Here is a 22,566-nt window from a genome sequence, read left to right as displayed (position 1 = left end):
TGGTAGTCGGGCTGGCCGAGGGCTACTCTGGCAGGGATAACCCAAATGTGATGACTGCAACAGTGAAACACGAAGAACATCCAGAATTATTTAGGATTGTTTTTATGACTATCTTGTAGGAGAGTATAGTAAGACATCTCTATGAACCTGTTTCTTGACTTGGTTTCACAGCTGTCTGAACAGTTGCAGATTTGTCATTTTTACTCTTTTGCCAGTTAATCCATGCTTTGTCTTGTTCTTTCATAAGGAGTTTGCATTGGCTGGTGAGCCCAGGGATATGGTTGTTTTTAATTCTTTTTTTACACTCTGGGGCCAAGGTGTTAAGAATATTTAGAAATACTGCAATGACGTATTCCACTGAATCATTTAAGGGGAGGTTTTTTTAGGATGGACCAGTTAACCACTTTCAGAGCTTCAATGAAAGAAACTCTGGAGAAACTGGAGAGATTATGGGTAGTTTTGAGCTTAAGTTCCATTGTTAGTTGTGTAATATTCCTGCGGGTATAAGCTGGTAAGTGGTCTGTGTATTTGGGAAGTACCTGAAAAAACAAAATTAGATGAGATGGTAACCAGAATCCAGACCAAAATAGATTGTTGGGAGTCATTTTTGCAGTATCTTGTTGGTGAATTAACAAGTTGAGTGAATCCAAAGAGGTTTATGCTGTTGATTGCTGAATTTGTAGATAAAGACCACTAGTCAATGCTTACATGACCCCAGAAGACTATTCCATTTGTGATTGTATCTGCTATCCAGCAGAGTACATTTTCAAGTATTGGAATGTTCTGTCCTGGCTGGATATATAGGACAACAATGCATATGTTCTTGGCTTTATTAAGTTTTAGGAATGACATTAGGATTTCAGCTTTTCCAGGGAGTTACTATGAGCATACTTGGGAAGATTATAGTTATTCCACTGTTTTTAATGTGTTCTATCCAGCCTAATATTATAACCGAGGGGTAGTACTTCAGCATCTTTTATTTTAGATTTTAGCCACGTCTCTCTTGGAGCTATGACATACGAGTTGTGTTGAGTCATCCAGGCAGAACAATCTGTGATTTTCTTGCACATGCTTCTAAGGTTTAGAGTGACTATTTTTAAACTTTTAGGGAGCATTCTTTGGTTTGGATAGATGTCACCAGATGGACCGATGGTTGAGAAAGACAGTTTATTATGGCATTTTTAGTAGAGATGGGTTAGAAGTACTACCTTGACATTGGGACTGGCATTTTTCAGTATTTTAGGGTTACAACAGTGAAATGGAGTTATGGGAAATAAGCTTGAAGAGATTTTTGAGTAGCTAGTGGGAAGATGGTTGCTAGGCAAGGATGAAGTCATTTTTGACATTTAATTTTTTATCATTACTACTGGTGGGGATGTTAGGAACAAGATGAGGAGAATGAATAAGGTGATACAGGAGTTGGAACCACATGGTTAGTGTTGTAAAAATCTTGTAGTAAGGTAAGGTGAGTTAATGACCACTGACAATACTGTGGAGAATAGGTATGTCTGGATGGGGGTGGGAGCAGAGTGAGATGTGAGAAGGAATTTAAAAAAGAAGTGGGGGGAATGAAATAATGAGAACAGTTTGTGACTAGATACTTCAGTTAGGCACAGGACTGGAGAATGAGTAGAAGAGGCAGAGTTAACAGCCATACAAGTTTAGATGTAGTGGGGGTGGGTGAGAATTGGGGGTATGTTAAGGTAGGGGAATGGAGTGGGTTGACCCACAGTGAAAATACCACCAGGAAAATAATCTGTAAAACTGCAACAAGATAGGAGGCAAGACAAGTCCTGAGAACTTTAAAGGAAATAACATAAGCTGCTACATTACTGTTAAGATACCAAAGTTAACTGCAACAGGCAATACTGCAGAGACTTTGAACTTATGCCCTTGTCATTATACTGTATTTTAACTATGTTTTTGGCCAATTTCAGCTGTTTATTTAGAGTGCTACGGGTATTAGAAGACGCTTACCTGTTAGAATACAATAACAGATTTTAGTTACAGACGTTGGGAGAGGTTCCACTAGGCATATGCACGCTGCCCTCTAAATTAATTATGATTAAATACATTGCACTAATTGAAACGCGATTTATCTTATTTTTAACACACTGTAGGTTATATCACCATTTTCAAAGCAGTTATACTCAAAAAGCTAATAAATACGCAGTTTTGAGTGGCATAGTCCTGGGTCTGTCTGGAGAGGCTTCAGTTTGATTTGCAGCTGGATATACAGTTTGAATTCCCTCAGTGAAAAAATGCTTCCCAGCAGGATGAAGTGTGGAGACTACTTAGAGTTGAAAAGACAGACCAAGACTGGGCAGCTTAAACAGAAAAAGATGGAAAATGGATACAAAACAAGGTCTTTGAACTTTAACTTCTTGAGGTGAATCATCACATTTCATTTTATCACTGTAGACTTTTACAGGGATATTTTACACTGCTAGAATATGCTAATTTATCTTCACCTTGAGCAGTATAAAGCTTGTGGGTGGGGGTGTGGGGTCCCTCCAGTAGATTCAACACTGCAATACAGAACACACTGATGCAGAAAGTGAGGGGAAAACAAATATTTAAGTTAATTTGGTTCTTGGAGACTGCCTTACATAGTTTTTAAATGAAGGCATTTCCCCTTCTCTGCTTTTGCAACTGGACTAAATTCAGCTGTAGACCTTTCCTTGGTAGTGAAACTGTCTTAACTTTTTGCAGCAGGACTTGTCAGAGATCCTATGTGCTCAGTACACTGGGAGAGAGAGGTTAACATAATTACACTGTTTGGTGGCTGAAATGGATAGGTACAGTCACATTCATCTATGCTCTGCTGCATTAAGCAGTGTTTGCTAACGTAAACAGTGCACTAATTTTCACAATAACTCAAAAATTCACAGATTGACTGTGTAAGTAGATTGGTCTGAGGACCACTTCCTGGCGCAACCTGGGCCTTACAGCAAATCAGTATAATAATCAACAAAAAGCAACAATACGAATGCGTCAGTTAAATCATAATCAATAACACAAAGTAGGAAAAAGATACAAGTAATAAGAAATTAACATTTAGTCAAGGTGCACCAGCAGGAAAAAAATTCAGTTTGATGAGATGCTATACTTCGCAAGATACATCTTCAGCTTCTATAAACGAGGTCAGGAATGTTAGTTCAACCTCTAAGTTAGCAACAGCAGTATGCAGGTATGTAAATACAATCTTTTATAACCTTTTCATCAGTGTGTGTGTGTGTGTGTGTGTGTGTGTGTGTGTGTGAACTGATCCAACAAACACCAGAACTGGATTTACCAACTATGTCTAGCTGAGTTTGTCAAAATGGTCATATTTGACGGCTTCCATTACATGTTCTTTTCACAGCTTCTTAAGACTTTTCCCATTATTTTTCCCCTGGAAGAATGTTAAAAACTAACAGCTTGGAGTAAAGCTCTTTCTGTCATACACTAACAAATGACGGTTTATATTTATGTATAAAGATATTACTTGATTTTCTAAAATCCTACCAGCTAATTCTTATTAGCAGCCTATTTTGGGGGGGGGGGGCAATTTTGACGCAGAAGCGTAAAAAACATTTAGAAAGAAATCTGCTCCGTCTGTGATAGGTAGCCAGTTAATCTTTCTTAATGTCACACAATGTTTCTCCTTATTAGGGTTTAGAAGAATACATTTTAAGCATTTTACTTATTTTTGTGAGAGGCATCTGTTTTGAGTAAGAAAATAAAACAAATAAAAGTACACTCCAATTTTGGCAGCAGAATACTAATTGCTATTGCCTGCCTGACTTCAGTTGTTAGAAGATGAGAGATTTTCAAATGCTGATCTTAATTGGTCGAGAACTACATGGGCATGAATTCTGACATGAAGCTAAATTTTAAAAATTCATTATTTGATTATGACCTACTATTGCCATAACAATCTTAAAAGCTCAACTATTTGTTAAGAGTTCATTCTAAGAATTTCTAAGAAAATGTCAAATCTACAGTTTAAATGAACCAATGCCAACACTTTAGAATTGAAGGACAGGAGACATGGTGAACTGTACAGCACCCATTTGTAACTTGGACAGTTTTGGACCTTGGGCATTTGTTCAGCTGAAGAATTATTTGCTTGCAAGAGAAAAGAATCAACACTGAGAGATGATGTCCAACAAATAACTGATTAAACCTGAAGGGATAGCTATTGTGTACTTTCAGGAAGAAAGTAAAGTTCCTTACACTTCTAAAGACAGGCAAATGTTGGGAAAACAGAGTCTGGCTGTGGTAGAGCTGCAAATATACTGGATTCTGAGCTGCCTTCAGGGATCTAGAATTACTGGCCAGGCAATGGAATAGCCAAACAGCACTGAACATGAAAAGCCTCCTTCTTGTCTTACCCGGTTAGGAGACTGGGGGCATTGTGGGATGTCTCCTTTTAATGATGTATCCCACATTGAGACTGCAGACGTAGCACAGCAGGCACACTACCTCTCACACTCTTGAGGTATTTATGATGGCTGCCTCCATGACTATGGTACCACAATCAACTACTGACTGGCTACAGAACAAAATGGCAACAGTTGTGCTATTGGCAAAAATTAGAAGCGGAGGCTTTGCTTGCTTGCACAGCTTCATTTTCTGTACTATCTGCTAAGTCACTAAAGTTGATGGAGAGAGAGAAAGAGAGAGAAAGTGAGACTAGAAGTCACAATCTTGACTAAGAGCACATCTGCTTCAGCTTTTGCATTAAAAGCAGGCACGTCAGGCTTCTGAATGGTTGTACGGGTCAATGCAGTCTCAAACTTCACTAACAAACCACTATACAATTACCGCCTTTCCTCAGACATATGCATTATGGAAATTTGTTACCTGTAACATATTGATGTTGACCCCCCCCATCTGACCCGATGGTATCTATAGAAGCGATGGGAGTGGCTGAAGCTTGGAAAGCATCAAGAGACCTAGCAAAAGTTGGAGGAAAGATAAGTCTAAGTTCTAACTAATCAGCCCTTGCAGCATTCAGGACTGCAAAAGGTTTGACTGTCACTAACCCTCCTTAAGCACTATTCTGACTACCACTTTTATAACTGAACGGGGCTGCTCAACCACACTTGTCCTTCTGGAAAACACTCTACAAGAGAGGACAGAAACAGGAACACTGATGTCTCCATCAAGCACACATCTCCTGTGGAACTGATGACAGAACAGTTGTGTCTCACAATAACTGGAGTAGATCAATGCTGCAATACTGATTTCTCGGTCTTCCTGCCTTGCAGAAGCCAGCAGCAGGCCCGATTTCTAGTCTTTGCACCACCCCTACCCAGCAGACATCTGAAGACTGATGTCTGGTTATACAAAAGGCATCTGCTAGTGCCATCTTCAGGCCTTTTTAAGCAGTAAACAAGCAGTCTGATGCCTGACGACAACACTACCTCTCTAACTGTCTGAATATGAGTGAAAAAAAGGAAGATCAAAGAAGGCAGAGAGGGGATGATGTAGAAAAGAGAGCTACCTGCAATGAACTCCTCTACCCTTTGCACCCAGCAAGGGGAAGAAAAATGGTCATCAGATAGAGGGTTTGGAAGGTTTAGAGTATGTACTGCAACAATGATCTACAATTACACAACTATTCAACACCGACTACGAAGAACATAGAAGTACTGATTCTTGAGAGGACTCAAAGTCAAAGGTTGGGTGTTAGGTCATCTTGTATGTTCCTAGGAAATAAGGCTTTGCAGGATGGCAGTACAGAAACCTGCTATAGTCCTGGTGATATTGCCTAGATTATAGTGTTTTATAAAACTGTGCATGGAGTTCCATGTGGCTGCCTCTAGGATGGCCTCCTTTAAGAAAAACAGTGGCAGTTACACTGAGCCTGATGGAGTGGACTTTAATATGTCCGGGTAGTTTTTCCATGGTGGGAGTAACAGAACTTAAAGCAGATGGCTATCCATTTGGAAATGGTTTGTTTGGAGACAGGTCTGCTCTCTTTACCTTCTGAGAAAGCCACCAGCAACAACTGCTCTGCTCTATTAGGGTTTTTGTCCTGTCTAGAAAGTACCCAATTTGCCGGAGTACATCCAGGAAATGAAGGACTTGCTCTGCCCTGTTCTATAGAACTAAGAAGACAGGCAGGTGGGATAGCCTGGTTCGGTGTAATTTCTGATACAACCATTAGGCATAAAAGATGGGTTTGTTCTAAAGGTTACAGTATCCCTGTAAAAGACACAGAAGGACTCTTTATACATGATGGCTTGTGGCTCTGAGACCCTCCTTGCTAAGATGACAACCATAAGGAAAGTGGTCTTCCACGTGAGTGTATTTAAATAAGCAGAGGAAGCTAGTTCAAGAGCAAGGTGAGCTTTTCAAGCACATGATATTGATCCCAAGCAGGAATAGGGTTCCTTCTGGATGGTCTCAAGTAAGCAACCCCTTTTAGGAAAAGTTTCATGTGGGATGTGAGAAGACAGATGGAGAATGGTAAGACAAGCCGAGATGGCAGATGCATGTACTTTAATACTGGAGTAGGAAAGTCACTGTCTAAACAAGCCTGGAGGTATTACATGACTGACTTGACTGCCTGAAAATGGTTAGCTGATCTTGCTATGATACCAGATGGAAAAAAACTTTCATTTTGGTAAATATGATTTTCTGCTATTGGGGTTCCTTGCCTCCTTTAGAATTGAAAGCACATCCTTGACATGGGTAACCTTTCTTGGTATCAAAATCAAATCCTTCAGGCTCTGTCTGAGTGTGGCTAAGTGTGGATGGGATATAGATCCCTTGGCTTGACTGAGGAGATCTACCTCCTACAGTAGGGTGTGGAATCTTCCCTCCCTGAGGGGTCAAAAGGAGGGAGAACCAGTGCTGCCTCTCCCTGAAGAGTGCCAGAAGAACCATGCTGGGTCTATCCACCCTAACTTTTATCAGTACCCTGGGAATCAGAGGCAAGGGTGAGAATGCATACAGGAACAGATTTGACATCCGAAAGAGAAAGCATCAATTTTCCAAGTACCTGTCTGTTGAGTTCTGGAACAGAACTTTTGTAGATACTTGTTTTGGTGATAGGTGAAAAGGTCTATTTAAAGTCCCCCCACTGTAAAGTTAGGTCTAGGAACATCTCCCTCAAACATCCATTCACTACAGTCTAAAAGATCCCTGATTAGAGAACCTGCCACGGTACTGTTCTGACCCTGAAGGTAAGATGCTATCAGAGTCCATCTTGGTTTTTGAGCAAGCACACAAATCATTCCCTTAAGACTGCACACAGGATAGGACAGAGTACCCCCCCTTGCTAGTTTATGTATCATATCACTGCTTTATCATCTGTCCAAATCTGCAAGGTCCCCAAGCTTAAATTCTGCTAAAGGCCTTTATGGCCAGGTAAACTAGCTCCTACTAGTTTAAATGCAGTTTTCTTTGCTGTGGTGTCCAGATGCCCTGTCCTTTCATGAAATCTAAGTGACCCCTCCTCCCAGCTATGTCTGAATTTTATATGGTGATGGTCTTATCTGCTTCTGCTAAAGAGAAATGGTCTTGTCTGCTTCTGGTAAAGAGAAATTTGCCCCCAGGATCTGCAGTATTGTGTTCTTCCACAATGGCAGTTCCTTCTTCAAGCATTGAAGGAGAAGCAACAGGGTATTCAGAAAAAAAAGATTCTCATGCCTAATTTTGCCAAGTGGAATTCTGAGAATGCAGAAATGCCATGTAATCCACAATGGGGTAGTTACCTGATTGGAAGAATGAGACACTCTGGAAACTCCCTTGCTGAGATGTGTAGTTTTGGTAACAGGTTGCTCAGATTGTCAGGAATGATATCTTGTCCTGGGAAAGGAACGTTTTTTGTTGGGCCGAATCTGAGGGAAAAGATTTTCTTTGAGAAAAAGTTTGATTTTCAGAGATTTAAGATGAGACCTACCTTCTGAAAGCAGCCTAATGTGATCTGCAAGGCATCTAGAGTCTCTTCTGTGGATTTATCCTGAATGAGACAGTCACCTAAGTAGAGGTAAATATGAACTCCCAGAATTCTGCAAACTATCAGAGAAACCAAGCATTTTGGGAAGAATCTGGGAGCAGTGGACAGCCCCAATTGGTAAAGCACCGAATTGAAACCGTGAGCCTGCTGCTATAAATCTTAGACATTTTCTGAGACTGTTAACTATGAGAACATGAAGGCAAGTGTGCTTTAGGTCTAGAATGACCACAAATGTATCTTGGAAGATAATGAGAAGTAATTTCTGTCAAGTAAGCATTCTGAATTTTGGGATATTCAGAAACTTGTTTTGTTTTGAAAGGTCAAGATGGGCCTCCAGGTGCCCTCCTTTATTGGAATTAGAAAGATCCTTGAGTTGAAGCCTTTTCCCTCCTGACTTGGAGGAACAGGCTGAATGGATCCTTGGTGAAGTAGTTCCCAGAGGATTGGTGGTAAGAGGCTCTCCTGTTCTTTAAGTGGTTTGGGGTTACCTAAGGGTTGAATTTCTCTAAACTTGATGTAGTACTCCCATTCTGTGATGTTGAGGATCCATTGGAATCTGGTGATGATTCTTCATTGATTAAGAAAGGAGGAGAGTCTTCCAGCCAGACGTTTGATGGGAAGGGTGAGCAGAGGTATCAGGGGCTGGTATCTGCATTGGGTAGGCTCTTTGGAGTGCCCCATTCTGTGCCACTGTTTTTTGTCATCTCCTAGACTGTCAGGGTCTCTTGCTACAGGGAGGCCTCACCTTGTCTTGGCTAGGACAAAAATGCCTTCCTTTAATAAGGTTCTACTGGCAATAGAGTCCACCTTAGAAATAATTTTGTCCTGTAGAGGTTCAAGACACTTTAGCATATGAAAAGTACAGTTGTGTACACATACCATAAATGTAGATGTTAAATTGTATTCACTGTTGCAGTCATCACATTTGGGTTACCCCTGCCAGGATAGCCCTCGGTTGGCCCGAATACCAGACACTTAGTATTTCTGCGTCGGTTGCTGTCACTGGAGGACTGACGTCAGGTCAGCAGTAGTATAAAGTAAGGCAGCCAATGCCATTACATCAGTTTTTCTTGCCCTAACCTGTCAGGAGCCCCCAAAGTAGGAGGCCAGGTTCTGATGGAAGAACCCCACCAGTGGAAAATAAATACCAATATGTCCCTTGTAAGGAAAGAAAGAGAATAAAGGGGGATGGAGGGAGGGAAACCAGGACTGCAACAGTGAATACACTCGAACATCTACATTTATGGTAAGTGTACACAACTGTACTATGTTTGTGTTTCACTCTTGCAGTCATCACATTTGGGTAGATTCCCAAAGCTGAGGAAATGGATGGAGGCAGTCAAGGAGACTAGGGGCTGGCTAGGATGCCCTGCAAGACTGCAGAGGCAAACCCTGCCCTGGATTTGGAGAAGAGAGGCAGGTGGTAATGCTTGGTAAAAGTGTGAACAGAAGTCCAGGTGGCAGCCTCAAGGAAGTCCCTGGTGGGGGACTCCTCTTAGGAAAACTGTAGAGGTGGAAGCTGCTCTGGTGGAGTGTGTCCTGACTACCTTGGGGGAAGCTTTCCATGTTGTTTGCAGCAGAAATGTATGCAGTGTGCTATCCATTTGGAAATGGTTTGCTTGAAGATGGCTTTACCTTCTGCCCCAGTAGCAAAGCTAACCAGCAATTGATCACACTTTCTGAAGGACTTAGTCCTGTCCAGATAGAGTCTGAGCTGTCTGTGCACATCTAGAGAGTGAAGAATCCTTTCCCCCTTGTTCTGAGCATTACGAAAGAAGGTGGGCAGATGAATGGATTGGCTGAGAGCCACACTAGACACCACCTTTGGCATGAAGGATGGGTTAGCTCTGAGGGATACTCTGTCTGCATGAAAGATGATGGAGGGTTCCACAGCCATGAGTGCTTGCAGCTCAGAGACTCTTCTGGCTGAAGTGATGGCCAGAAGGAAAGCAGTCTTCCAGGAGAGAAATTTTAACTCTGCAGAAGAAGCTGATTCAAAAGGAGGCAAGGTGAGCTTTTCCAAGACAAAGTTAAGGTCCCCATGCTGACGTTGGTGCCCTTCTGGGGGGGTCTCAAGTTGCTAGCCCCTCTGAGGAACTGTTTAATCAAAGGGTGTGAGAAAAGGGGCTGCTCAGTGGGAAAATGAGCAGAAATAGTACAGGCATGAATTTTTATAGAGAAAAAGACCACTGTGTAGAAGGCCAGCTATGTAATCCAGGATGAGAGGGAAGGAGGGCTGTGCCGTATTGGCTCCCTTAGCCTGGATCCAGGTGCCAAACCTTTTCCATTTATCTGCATAAGACGTTCTGGTGCTAGGACGTCTGGCCTCATGGATAACATCCAGAACCTGTTTAATTAGAATGGCAGATTGGTCTGGGGTTAGGGAATAAGCCAAACTGAGTGTCTGCAACTTGGGATGCATGAATTCCCTTCTCTCTGGGTCAGGAGGTTTGGAATCTGAGGAAGATGCCATGAAGGCAGCGGGGACTGGCTGCACAGCAAGGGGTACCAGTGTTGTCCTGGCTAGTCTGGAGCTGTAAGAACGGTCCTTGGTTTTTCCTCCCTTTATATTGAGCAGTACTCTGGGGATGAGAGGTAGGGGAGGAATGACACAGACCGATAGATTGACACACGGGAAGGACAGGGCATCCACTTTCCAAGCCATGCAGTGATGCTCCCTGGTGCAGAAGTTTCTGAGCTGATGGTTAGGCAAAGAGGTCAATCTTCAGAGTTCCCCATTTCTGAGTTATTAGGGTGAAGGTACGTCTGTTGAGTTGCCACTTGTGTGGGTCCAAGAGGTTTCTGCTTAATTGGTCTGCCAGGGAGTTGAGAGAGCCTGGTAGGAATTGCGCTAATAGGTGTAGTTGCATGGAAGAGGCTGTGAACCAAAGGGTCATGGCCAGCCTTCATAAAGGGTAGGAGTGAGTCCCTCCCTGCTTGCTGATTTACTACATCACAGTGGTGTTGTCTGTTTTGACCAGGAGAACCCCTGGAGAGAGAGAGAAGGGGTTTGAAAGTTATCAAGGCGTGCTGCACAGCCATAATCTCTTTTTGACTGATGTGCAGTGGGATTTCCCGAGGCCTCCATTGGCACTGTATGCACCTGCCGCCCAATTGTGCACCCCAAATGTAGTCTGATGCGTCTGTGGTGAGGGTCTGGGTGGCGGGGGGGGGGGAGAAGGGCAGTCCCTTGTTGTGGGAGCATGCTGTTGCCCACCAAAGAAATTCCTTTCTGAAGCAAGGAATTCTAGGTAGAAGAGTCTCCATGTCTTGAGAGTGTTAACACCAAAGGCTCTTTTGGTACCAATGAAGTTTCCGCATGTGTAGTATGGCACATGGAATGAGTAGTATGCAAGATGCCATGAACCCCAGAGCTTGCTGGGGCCTGGTGGCTAGTTGAGAAAAGTAGGTTGTCAGGAAAATTTGTTTCCCTGGTGTAAGGAATGCCATCTGGGATGGTGTGTCCAGACTTGCTCCCAGGAAGATTATCCTTTGGGTGAGTGCCTGTTTGGATTTCTGTTGATTGTGTACCTTAGGAAGGTTAGTAGGGTCTTTACAAAGGCCAGATGCTTGAGCAGCTTATACTGGCTGTCTGCCTGAATAAGGCAGTCGCCTAAGTATGGGCAAATTTGAATATTTCTTTGTCTGCAAAATGCAATGGCCATAGCCAGACATTTTGTAAAAACTCTGGAAGCAGTAGATAAGCCCAAAGGGAAGTGCAAAAAATTGAAAGTGTTGAGATCCTGCTCTGAAGCGGATATATTTCCTGCAAGATTCCCTAATAAGAATGTGGAGGTAGGCCACTTTTAGATCTGGGGTGGCTAGCCAAGTGTCCTTGGACAGCATGGGTAGCAGCTGCTGGAGGGTGAGCATTTTGAAGTTTGGGATCACTAGGAAGGTGTTTAGAACTGACAGATCGAGAATGGGGTGCCAGGTGCCCTCTTTTCTGGGCATCAGAAAAAGTCTGGAGTAAAAGCCTTGGCCTATCTGTTATGCATGAACGTGCTCTACTGCTCTCAGAGAGAGAAGGGAAAGGATTTTCTTTTGAGTCTCTGCCCACTAATTTGGAGGTAGATCTGGGAACCCTTTTTGGGTTGGAAGGAAAATTTGTATCCCTGAGACCATGTTCAGAACCCACTGGTCCTTGGTTATGATGGCCCAAGTGCTTGAGTGAAATAAGAAGTTATGTACTCACCATAACGTTCCATCTGAGTAGGAATCTTAATTTGTCTGCAACCTTTGGGTATCGGATCCGAGCCGGCAACTTGTTTCACAGCTATCAGATCTGAGCTCCTAGCTCCTCCCCTTACCCATAATCCCCTGCCAACCCTGACTGACCTCAGATCAAGTTTGCCCTCATACAAGCAGCTAAAAAGGTTAAATACGTCCCGTAGGGGACTAGAAGGAGAATATCCAGGGACTAAAACTTCTGAAGGTCAGGGGGAAGGAGGGGGAGATGGTTGCAGACAAATGAAGATTCCTACTCAGATGAAACGTTATTGTGAGTACATAACTTCTTAATCTGAAGTAGGTACTTCATTTGTCAGCAACCTTTGGGACAGAGTCCCCAGCTACCTGGATCTTGGGCGGTCATCATGGAAGGATATTCCGGAGCACTGCGGAGCCAAAAGATGCTCTCCTCTGGAGATAACGTCCAGCTTATAATGGTTGATAAAGGTATGAGCTGAGGCCCAAGTGGCTGCGGAGCAAATGTCATCTAAAGACACTCTAGACCTAAAGGCAGCGGAGGTAGATATACAGCGAGTAGAGTGTGCACGAACTCAGAGGTGCGGCCCTCCCAGAACTTTCATAGGCCGATAGAATACACTGTGAGATCCATCGTGATAAAGTGACCTTAGAGACAGGTTTACCCAAGTTAAATTTGGCAAAGGAGATGAACAACTGGTCGGATTGTCTATGACCAGCAGTCCTGTGGATGTAAAAGCGCAGCTGTCTATGCACATCTAACGAATGCAGCTTGTATTCTCCTTTGTTCTGATACTTAGGAAAGAAGACTGGCAAGTTAATGGATTGATCGATATTGGCCTCTGAAGCCACCTTGGGAAAAAACGAGGGGTTGGTCCTGAGGTACACTCTCTCCTGGTGAAAAGCCAAGTACAGGGGTTTTACACAAAGGGCCTGAAGCTCAGAAACTCTTTTCGCTGAAGTAATAGCGACAAGGAACGCCGTTTTCCAAGATAGATACTTAAGATCAACCGAAGCAGCAGGTTCAAAAGGGGGAGCTGTCAATGCCTGAAGGACTAGAGATAAATCCCAAGGGGGTATAACTTCCCTGACAGGAGGTCTGAGCAGGAAGGTACCCTTTAGAAATGTTTTACACAATTTAGCCGAAATCAAGGGACCTGACTCATGTCCCACATGATGAGAGATAGCTGCCAGTTGAACCTTGACCGTAGAGCAGCTAGCCCCCTGATGAAACAGACCTGTAAGGAAATCCAACACAGTCGGTAACGGCGCTGTGAAGGGATCTAAGTTAGGATTCTCCGTCCAGATGGAGAAACGCTTCCACTTACTGCGGTAGACCTTCCTAGTGGAAGGTTTATGTGCTGCTACAAGGATGGCTTTAACTGGTGAAGAGATTCCGGGAGTCCTGATTAGGAGTGGAACTGGAGCAGCCAAGCTGTCAACTTGAGGTTGTCCAGATTTGGGATCAGGAGATTCAGGGGATGAGATATTAGATCCGGTAGAGGATTCAGACTCCAAGGAGGATTTACCAGTTGAGACCACAGGTAAGGGAACCACGCTTGACGAGGCCAGAATGGGGCAATGAGGATCATTCTGCTCCCCAACTGACTGGCTTTCTGTATGAGTTTCAGCATCAGAGGTAGAGGTGGGTAAGCATAAAGTAGACCGGGAGGCCAAGCATGCACCAGAGCATCTCTCGGGGATTCCCCGAAGGGGGGAATTAGAGCGAAGTAACTGTTGCATTTCGTATTTGAGGGAGAAGCAAAGAGATCGCAACAGGGTTGCCCCCATTCGGCAAAAATCCGCTTCGCTACCTGGGGATTGAGAGACCACTCGCAAGGGGAAAGGATGGTGTGGCTGAGCCTGTCCGCCAGAATGTTGGTCCGTCCCGGAATGTACGTCGCAATAAGAAAGCGGTTGGTGGAGGTCACCCTTTCCCACACCCTCATGGCCTCTCGACAGAGAGGATAGGACCTGGTTCCCCCCTGTTTGTTGATGTACCAGACAACTGACATGTTGTCTGTCTGGATCGCAACAGTTCCTACAGGAAGAAGGTTCTGAAGTGCCTGCAACGCTAATAGCACCGCCCTCATCTCCAGGACATTGATATGCAAAGAGGTCTCTATGTCGTTCCACGTGCCTTGGACCGTCCTGCCTGAACAATGGCCCCCACCCCACCCGAGGCATCTGTGGTCACCGTGGCGAGGGGAGGAGGCGTGGAGAAGGGACGTCCCGTATGGAGGTCTGGAGATTGGAGCCACCATAAGAGAGCCCTCCTGCAAGCCCTGCTGAGGGGAATAGGATGGCTTAGGGGGTAATGTAGAAAGGACCACTGTACTTGAATGGTCCATTGCAGGACCCTCATATTTAGATGAGCCAGTGGCAAAAGAGTGATTGCCGCCGCCATGGAGCCTAGAGCCCTCAGGACCAACTCCGCCGATGGGGCTTCTAAATGGAGGATGGCCCGCACATGAAGCCTCAGGTTTTGTAGTCGTTCTGCAGTCAGGAATGCTAGAAGGTTTCTTGCATCCAACTTGGCCCCTATAAACTCTATCACCTGAGTCAGAGCAAGAGAAGATTTGTCCCTGGTGATGGTGATGCCCAGCTGGGGAGCAAGCTGGAGGAAGTAGTCCCTGGCTGAGCAAAGTAGATGCCTTGTCGGGGCGGTCAGAAGCCAGTCGTCCAGGTATGGAAAAACCTGCATTCCCTGGAGTCTCAGGTGGGCCGCTATCACTGCTAATACTTTGGTAAACACCCTGGGGGCTGTGGTGAGGCCAAAGGGAAGGACCCTGAACTGGTAGTGACTGGCTCCCAGCTGGAAGCGGAGGAACCTCCTGGATCGTCCGTCAATCAGAATGTGGTAGTACGCATCCTTGAGGTCTACTGAGCACATCCAGTCGTTCTCCCGCAATAGGGGGAGGATGGATTGAAGAGTGACCATCCGGAATTTTTGTTTGGTTACTGACAGGTTCAAAAGGGAGAGGTCGAGAATTGGCCTTAAGTCCCCTGTCCTTTTTGGCACCAGAAAGAACCTGGAGTAAAAACCTAATCCGCGCTGGTCTGGGGGGGGATGGGTTGGATGGCTCTTTTTTCTAGGAGCTGCTGAATTTCTGCAGCTGCTACCGCCTTCTGATCGGGTGGTACATCGAGGAGGTTTTGGAGTTTGGGGACATGATACAGGGGAATTTGGTAACCTCTGGATATGATACGAAGCACCCAGTGATCTGATGTGATGGACTCCCAAGCTGCCAGGTGCCTCGAGAAACGGCCCCCCGACTGCCTCCAGAGTGGAGCAGTCAGGCAACCCCTCAGGGTTGCTGCGTGGGCCGATCAGAGAAGGTTTCTCTGGACCCAAAATTCTTCGGGCCCCCTCTGCCTCTAGGGCGGCGTCCTCCCTGTCCTCCACTGCCATGGAAGGACTGGTTGCCCGGAGCAGGCTGGGAATGTTGCGATTTCCGGAACCACATCTTCTTCTGTCCCTTTTGGTTCTTGGAGAAGGACCTCTGGGGAGCAGAGAAGCGGACTCAGACGGCAAACGTCTTCCCGTCCTTTTCGCTCTGGACTAAAGTCTCGCAAACTGTCTTGCCAAATAAGGCAGAACCATCAAAAGGGGCATTCGCAAATGACGCCTTGAAGGGCTCCGCGAAGTCACAATGTCGGAGCCAGGCCTGGCGTCTCATGACTAGGCCTGCTCCACTGGCTCTAGTGGCTCCCTATGTGGCATGGGACAAAAGCCGCATAGAGGTATACGATATAGATCTTAGAGTGGCCATGCGAGAGGAGTACAATTGTTTGTCCTCCGCCGACATGGACTCCGGGGGGGGGGGGGGAGAGCAGCGTACTCTTTGATAAGGTCTAACTGCATCCTAATAATGTGTGCCATGTAGTTCAGGTACCTTACTGAGAAGCTCGCTGAACTAAAGACCCGCTTCCCTAGGCGATCCATCGAGCGGGACTCTCTGCTCGGTGGATGGACCAAGGGGCACTCCTGTGCTAATTCCCTCTTAGTGGCTGCCGCCACCAACATGGCATCTACGGGGGACCCTTACTCCAGTGGGACCTCTCTGAAGGGGGGCTCAGAATCCTATCGGGGCGTTTGGGAACTGGCTCCACAGTGTCCGGCTCCTTCCACGCCCTGGTGGTGGTAAGGTCCACCAGGGGGTCGGGCGGAGTGGACACCCAAGAGGTAGATGGGCCTGCTTTGAATGCCTCCAGGAACACGGACTCGTCAGAGGAAGCCTTGGGGGCAGACCCCCCCCTCCCCAATCATGAGCATTTCCATGATGTCGGGGGGTGACCTTGGGGAGCCTTCCCCTTCATCCAAGTCTGTGTCTTCTGTTAAGGACTCAGGGGAGTCCACGTGCCTCCTCTTACACTTTCGCTTATGAGGAACATCCTCGGGGAGGCTGTCCGAGGAAGTCTCACCAGCAACATCTTGTTCCAAAGGAACAACCTGAGACATCGAAGCAGGCTGTCGTGTCTTCCATTGGAAATGCTCCCTTAAAGTATGCAGGGTTTCCCCAAAGGAAAAATCCTCTGGTGGAGAGGCTGAAGGAATGGAGTCCTCTGCATCAGAATCCTCATAAGTGGAGAGGGGTTGCATTTCTTCATAGTCAGATGCATCCGATTCATCTGACTCTTGTTCAGACAAAACTACAAGGGACAGAGCTCTTTTCTTTTTTGAGGGGGTAGCTTGGCTTCCCCTGATCAGCATGATAAGGTCTTCCACCATTTTAAGCATTTAAGACTGAGGCAAGGTAGCAGGCACCCGACAGTGGGTTGTCGGTTTCTTGGGTGTGGTTCGAACCCTGGGCCTAAGAAACTTGGTTTTTGAAAAAACGGTAGTAGCGAAAGAAACCGTCTGTTTGTGTCGAGATTCTGTAAGAAGGACTTCCTCGGAAGCCGGTGCCTGCTCAGTGGCTCCTGACCCATCCAAGGTAGAGACGACCACAGGATCCTTAGTCGATGAAGAGTTTTGTGGTATACCGGACTCTGAGAGGGTCTCGGTAGAGGCATGCAAATCAGCAGAAGCGGGCATCAGGGGCTGCGAAAGCACCTCACGGAGTACCGGAGGACTGACGACTAGCTTAACGGAAGAGTCGTTGGTAGGTTTGGACCTGTGTGGTCTGTCTCTGTCTTTATCTTTACGTTTTTTCAGATCTGCTCTTGGATGGCTTACCGAAGCCATATCAGAATTCGAAGACTGTAAATGAAAATATCTGGCTACAATGAGGGCCCGACAAGGGATAGTTCTGGCGTTGAACAAAGCATAGAAGCGACAATGGGGGACATCGTGGTCTGAGCCTAAAGAAGTGATGCAGTAAGAGTGGAAGTCTTGGTGTGGTATTTGCTTTCTACAGGTGAGACAATTAACTTTTTCTGACATCAGTTAGTGCAAGAAAAAAGGATCCCCAATGGGGTACTTAGCTTTAGAAGACTTCAACTTCAATTGGGGATGAAAACTCAGGTAGTGGCAGACGGGCACTCGTGCGAACTGCTTCTGTTTCGGGCTCCACAGTAAGAAAGACTGATGTAATGGCATTGGCTGCCTTACTTTATACTACTGAAAAAACACAAACGGCCAGCAAATAGGTTCCAACGCTTTATTCCATCAAGGAGTGGACATAAAAATGTCCAAATCAACAGTCCAACATCAATTCAAACCGGTTTCGGCATAAAGCCTTCCTCAGTGAAGCTAGTAAGTAAAAAGTGTAACATTTTTATGTCCACTCCTTGATGGAATAAAGCGTTGGAACCTATTTGCTGGCCGTTTGTGTTTTTTCATGTTTGGTTGACCGTGCAAGCTCTACGTGAGGGGTATGGTGTTCTTACTTTATACTACTGACAACCTGACGTCAGTCCTCCAGGGACAGCAACCGACGCAGAAATACTAAGCCTCTGGTATTCGGGCCGGCCGAGGGCTACCCTGGCAGGGATAACCCAAATGTGATGACTGCAACAGTGAAACACGAAGAAAATCTGGCAATTCAATGTTCTCACTGAAAGGGTGGCATAGGTATAAGCTTTTTTGCTCAAATCTAATAAGTCTATTTACCCTATCATTAGCTAGGGGATGTTTAACTGGCCTCTTCGGTACACCTTTTGCGGACTCAGTAGAGACTACTTAGAGGTCAGCCTTGGGATTTTTGTAAAGGTTCTTGTGATAGTCAAGCACTCTGTAAAAACTGCATGGCTTCCTAAGAGCAGGTGGTAAAGAATCAGAATGTAAAGTAATGTCTTCAAAGACATCATCCATACTACAAAGAACAGGAGGAATAGCCAAGTGGCCTAGAAGATAAACTCAGCAGTTCCCTATAACGGGTCTGAGCTTGGGAATACTGTATGATTCCCCAACTAAAAGACTCCTTCACTCTATGAAGTGTATCCCTGACAGGAAAGTCCTGGGGGGTGGGGGGGGGTGGGAAGGGCAGAAGAGAGTGTCATCAGAGTCTGAATCAGGGTAAGTTTTTGATGGAAGGTTCCCAGAATAGGGCAACACCTCATCTTCTGAACTTGATGAATCCAAATCTTCCTGAAGGGTCAACTCCCTGGTTCTTTTACATGGGGAGGCTTCTAGAGCAAAAGTGTAAGCTGGCTCCCTGGATTTCATGAAGCTTATGAATTCCTGTGCTATTCTTTAGATTGTCTTGGACGTCAGCCTGAGTTGAAGTGGCTAAGGGCATAGGTGAAGAAAAATAAATAGTTCACTTTGGTTTAGGTGCCTGTTTTTGAAGGGATGACCAGAGGAAGATTTTGGTAGCCGAGGTAGACACAGAGTCTCCCTAGGGACCCGCAACCTGAATGTCGGAGTCTGAGACCTGCAGATTTCCCTCAGACCAGACATCTGTGTCATGGCAACAGTGACTGGCAGGCTTGAAACCTTGGTGGCTTCCAGCAGAGTTGCGCCAGAGGGTTCGTGACCAGGAGTCACCAGACCAGGGACCTGCAAAGGCACCTCACCTGGGTAGTTGACGACTTAGGAACTTGACCTGGAGATTTCACTGAAATGTCAGAGTCCCTGACTTTGTCTTTCCTTTAGAATGACACTAGCAGAAGCTGTGATTGTGAAGACCCAATGGTAGCTATGGGCTGCAAAGCCCCTGAGGAAACTGAAACAACTCCATTTATTAGTGGCTGATACGCAGGCCCTAAGTTTGAGGACTTTTGCTTGGAATTTAGCTCAGTTGGGATAATTAGAGAAATCATGCCAAGGCCCTAAGCAGCATAGAAAAAAACAAGTGAAAATCTTTATGCGGGATTTGCTTCCCATACTTCAAGCAATGTTGACTTTTTTAAACATTAAATTAAGAGGAAAATCCACAATGGGGTACTTACCTAACTAGAAGAATGAGACACTCTAGAAAAATGAATCAATTAATGAACTGTGAACATTCTGAGCACACGTGAAGTGCACTGGGCTGCATGGCCAGAAAGAACTGAAGATGGCACCAATGGATGCCCTTCTTATACCCTGACATCAACACATCGGTCTTCAGACATCTGACGGCTAGGGATGATATAAAGATACTGGAAATCAGGACAGTCACAAGCTTCTGTATGGCTGTAAGACCCAAAAATCAGTACTGCAACACTGACTATGGCAAAAGTCTACGGTGTGCACCAGCTAGTTTAAGACAAGTTGCTTGTTTAGCACATCAGATGTAGACCTCTCTGACATTTTTGCACATCTGTAAATAAGTGTGCATGCAGCAAGTAAAAGTAAAAACAAACATTTGCTACTAAATATTTTATATTTAGAAAAGTACCCCCCTCAAAATAAAGGAGCATGACAGAGTCAAACAAAAACAGTCTGAACACCTTAGTTTCTAGGAACTATAAAACAACTGATCAAACCAAAAGAAATTCGCTCCCTGACACTAAATATAACACAATTAAAATTAATTTACTACCCAGTAAAAATTTTACGTTTTTTAAATATAAAAACTATCAGCAAAGCACCAGAAAGCTCGAGTGTGTATGTATGCAGATATATACACACACACACATATATATATATATATATATATATACACCCACACACACACACATATAGCTACTCAAACTTACCTAGAATGCAGTCTGCCTAGAGACAGAACTGTTTCACTATCTGAACTCACAAAACGCAATCAACAGGAAGTTGGAGACTCATATGATTACAAGCATTTACCAGAGGTTCAGTGAACTACACTTCAAACAGTGTATACATGTGGTATGTGTTAAAAAGCACCACAATGAAAAAAGTTTAAAGTGCCCTAAACAGTCTGGGATTTTCCTTGTGTACCATGGCATGTGGTAACTACAAGCCCTGCAGGTCATCTTCCCTTTTAAATTTCATTTGTAATTTTACTGTACTCAAAATACTCCACCTTGTAAATATTTACTGTCTTGCATGCCATCCATCCAACTTATCCTTTGGTGGCATCACTGCAGAAATGGCATGATGTTTCCACAGGTTTCGACAGATGAAAGCTGAACCACTGTATATGTGCAGGGATGCATCCATTAAAACATATGGATGCATCCTGCTGCAATCCCTGTGGTGGTGTCCATGAGGGATAGTCAATTTTGTGACCAAATCTTTAATACAAAGTTTGCAAAGCTTTTTTATTGAAAAACTACACAAATACACAAGAAATTTTAGGACGAAAGAGCATCACTGAACTTCAGGAATCAGGTGCTATAATGCATATCACAAGTCTTCGGGGAAAACAAGTACAACAGTTGCTTAAACATCAAATTACAAGATTGGAAAAACAACAAAGCTTACCAAGGATTCGGAAACAATATCAAATAAACACACTTAGTCCTCCAAGTCATAATGACCAAGCACTTACTTTAGGAAGGATCACTGGTTCTGAAGGAAGGTCTCTAGTTGACAGGGCATCAGTGAAACCAGGAGGAGGTTTGCTAAGTGGTACTGACAATCCTGGAGGTGGTGCAGGGGTGATACTTGGGTTCAGAGTTGTCAATGGCACAGCACTGGTAAAACCTAGTTTGCAAACAATGGATAAATATTAGCTATACTTCCAAGTTCGACTTCAAGCACAACATATTTATGGTTCCAACTTTCAGCTAAAGTACAAACTGCTTCCAAAACAGAAAGTACATTGCTAAGAATACCTACTACACAAGTAAAGCGTTGAGATTACAGGCACTGCAATGCACAGTTCTGCAAATATACGCACTGTAAAGCAGAAGTTAAAGTACAATCGCAGCACTCATGACATATAGGGAAATGGCTGCAGCAGACATCTGTCTGACTTTCTAGACTCCCTGAGCTCCACAAAGGTCTTGGCAGAGGCTTGTCCCTCAACAGTGCTGGGGCATAAATCAGCATCCTGGACAAAAAAAGCAGTTTTGCCACTGAAGAAAGAATACATCTGGTGAAGAGAAGAGCCTCTATTCATACAATCATCTTTTCTTTGCATGCATCGGGCCCAGTCTAACATGGTAAAAAAAAATTCTCTACTGTCTGCCCTTATAAAGCAACAAGGAAAGAGAGGACAGACAAACAGACCCAAACAGGGAAAAGTAGGTGGGAATTATTACTGCAACAGTGACCCTTCCTTAACATTTACTTATAAGGCGAGTAAACTGTATTACATTCTTCGTATGGATCACTGTTTCAAGCAGTATGCGTGACATATGGGAAGATTCCACTTACTTCTAGCAGATGCAAGATTCTCTCGTTTTCCTTGCTTGCTTGCTTGGGGGGGGGGGGATTCTGCAACTTAGAAAAGAAACTTCAAACACAGTGTGGTTTTGATTCTTAACTTAGAAAAGGATTCAAGGTCAGTTTTATTAAGACAAAGTTAGGGTTTCAAAAAGGGGAAAAAGCTCTCCTACGTACAGAGAGATGATGAACCTTTCCGAGAAACAATTTTACAGGCATGTGGTTAGTGACTAATCCAAACAAAGCCATGCTGAATGAAACATATTTTAAACAGAGAAGTACGCAAGACCTACTAAAGAAAAAGGCTAAGAGAATGCTATGGAAGCCTTTTGCACTGGGAATCTGGCACCACTGGCTGTACCAAAAGAACAACTTCCTCTACTCTGCCGGATATGAGTTTATTATATTAGGTTACTTGGTCTCCATAAAGTTAAGCAGGTCTACTGGGGGTTGGGAACAAAAGGTACTAGAAATGAATAAATATCAGATCATCCATGCAGTATGTCACAGTCCCTGGACATTTTGGAGCACTAGGGCTCCAATAAGAAGGGTCAGTGGGTCAACTGTCAAAGAGAGAGAAAGGAGATTCTCTGCTTACCTGCAGGAGTAGCAATACTGCTTCAGAAAGAGGCAACAAGACTCATCTTGGATATTTCTGCCCTTACCTTCTTGCAGACCTTTGGGTAACACAGCAGTAGGAATATGGTAACCATGTGAAATTCTGAGATTTATT

The 22,566-nt window shown here is 44.6% G+C and overlaps 1 protein-coding gene across 1 annotated transcript in view; it reads right to left on the bottom strand.

Annotated features, from left to right (window-relative positions):
- ZNF598 (zinc finger protein 598, E3 ubiquitin ligase) overlaps positions 1–22,566 on the bottom strand; it is an 824,015-nt gene that overhangs the window by 219,469 nt on the left and 581,980 nt on the right. The window contains exon 10 of the mRNA XM_044088900.1: positions 20,995–21,149. Within this exon, the coding sequence (XP_043944835.1) occupies positions 20,995–21,149 (155 nt within the window). The remainder of the gene's footprint in view (positions 1–20,994; positions 21,150–22,566) is intronic.

This window comes from Protopterus annectens, chromosome 12.part0 (assembly GCF_019279795.1).
Source record: "Protopterus annectens isolate FY-2018-M chromosome 12.part0, PAN1.0, whole genome shotgun sequence".
In the NCBI taxonomy this organism is placed as follows: Eukaryota; Metazoa; Chordata; order Ceratodontiformes; family Protopteridae; genus Protopterus; species Protopterus annectens.
This window is presented reverse-complemented; position numbering and strand designations above follow the sequence as displayed.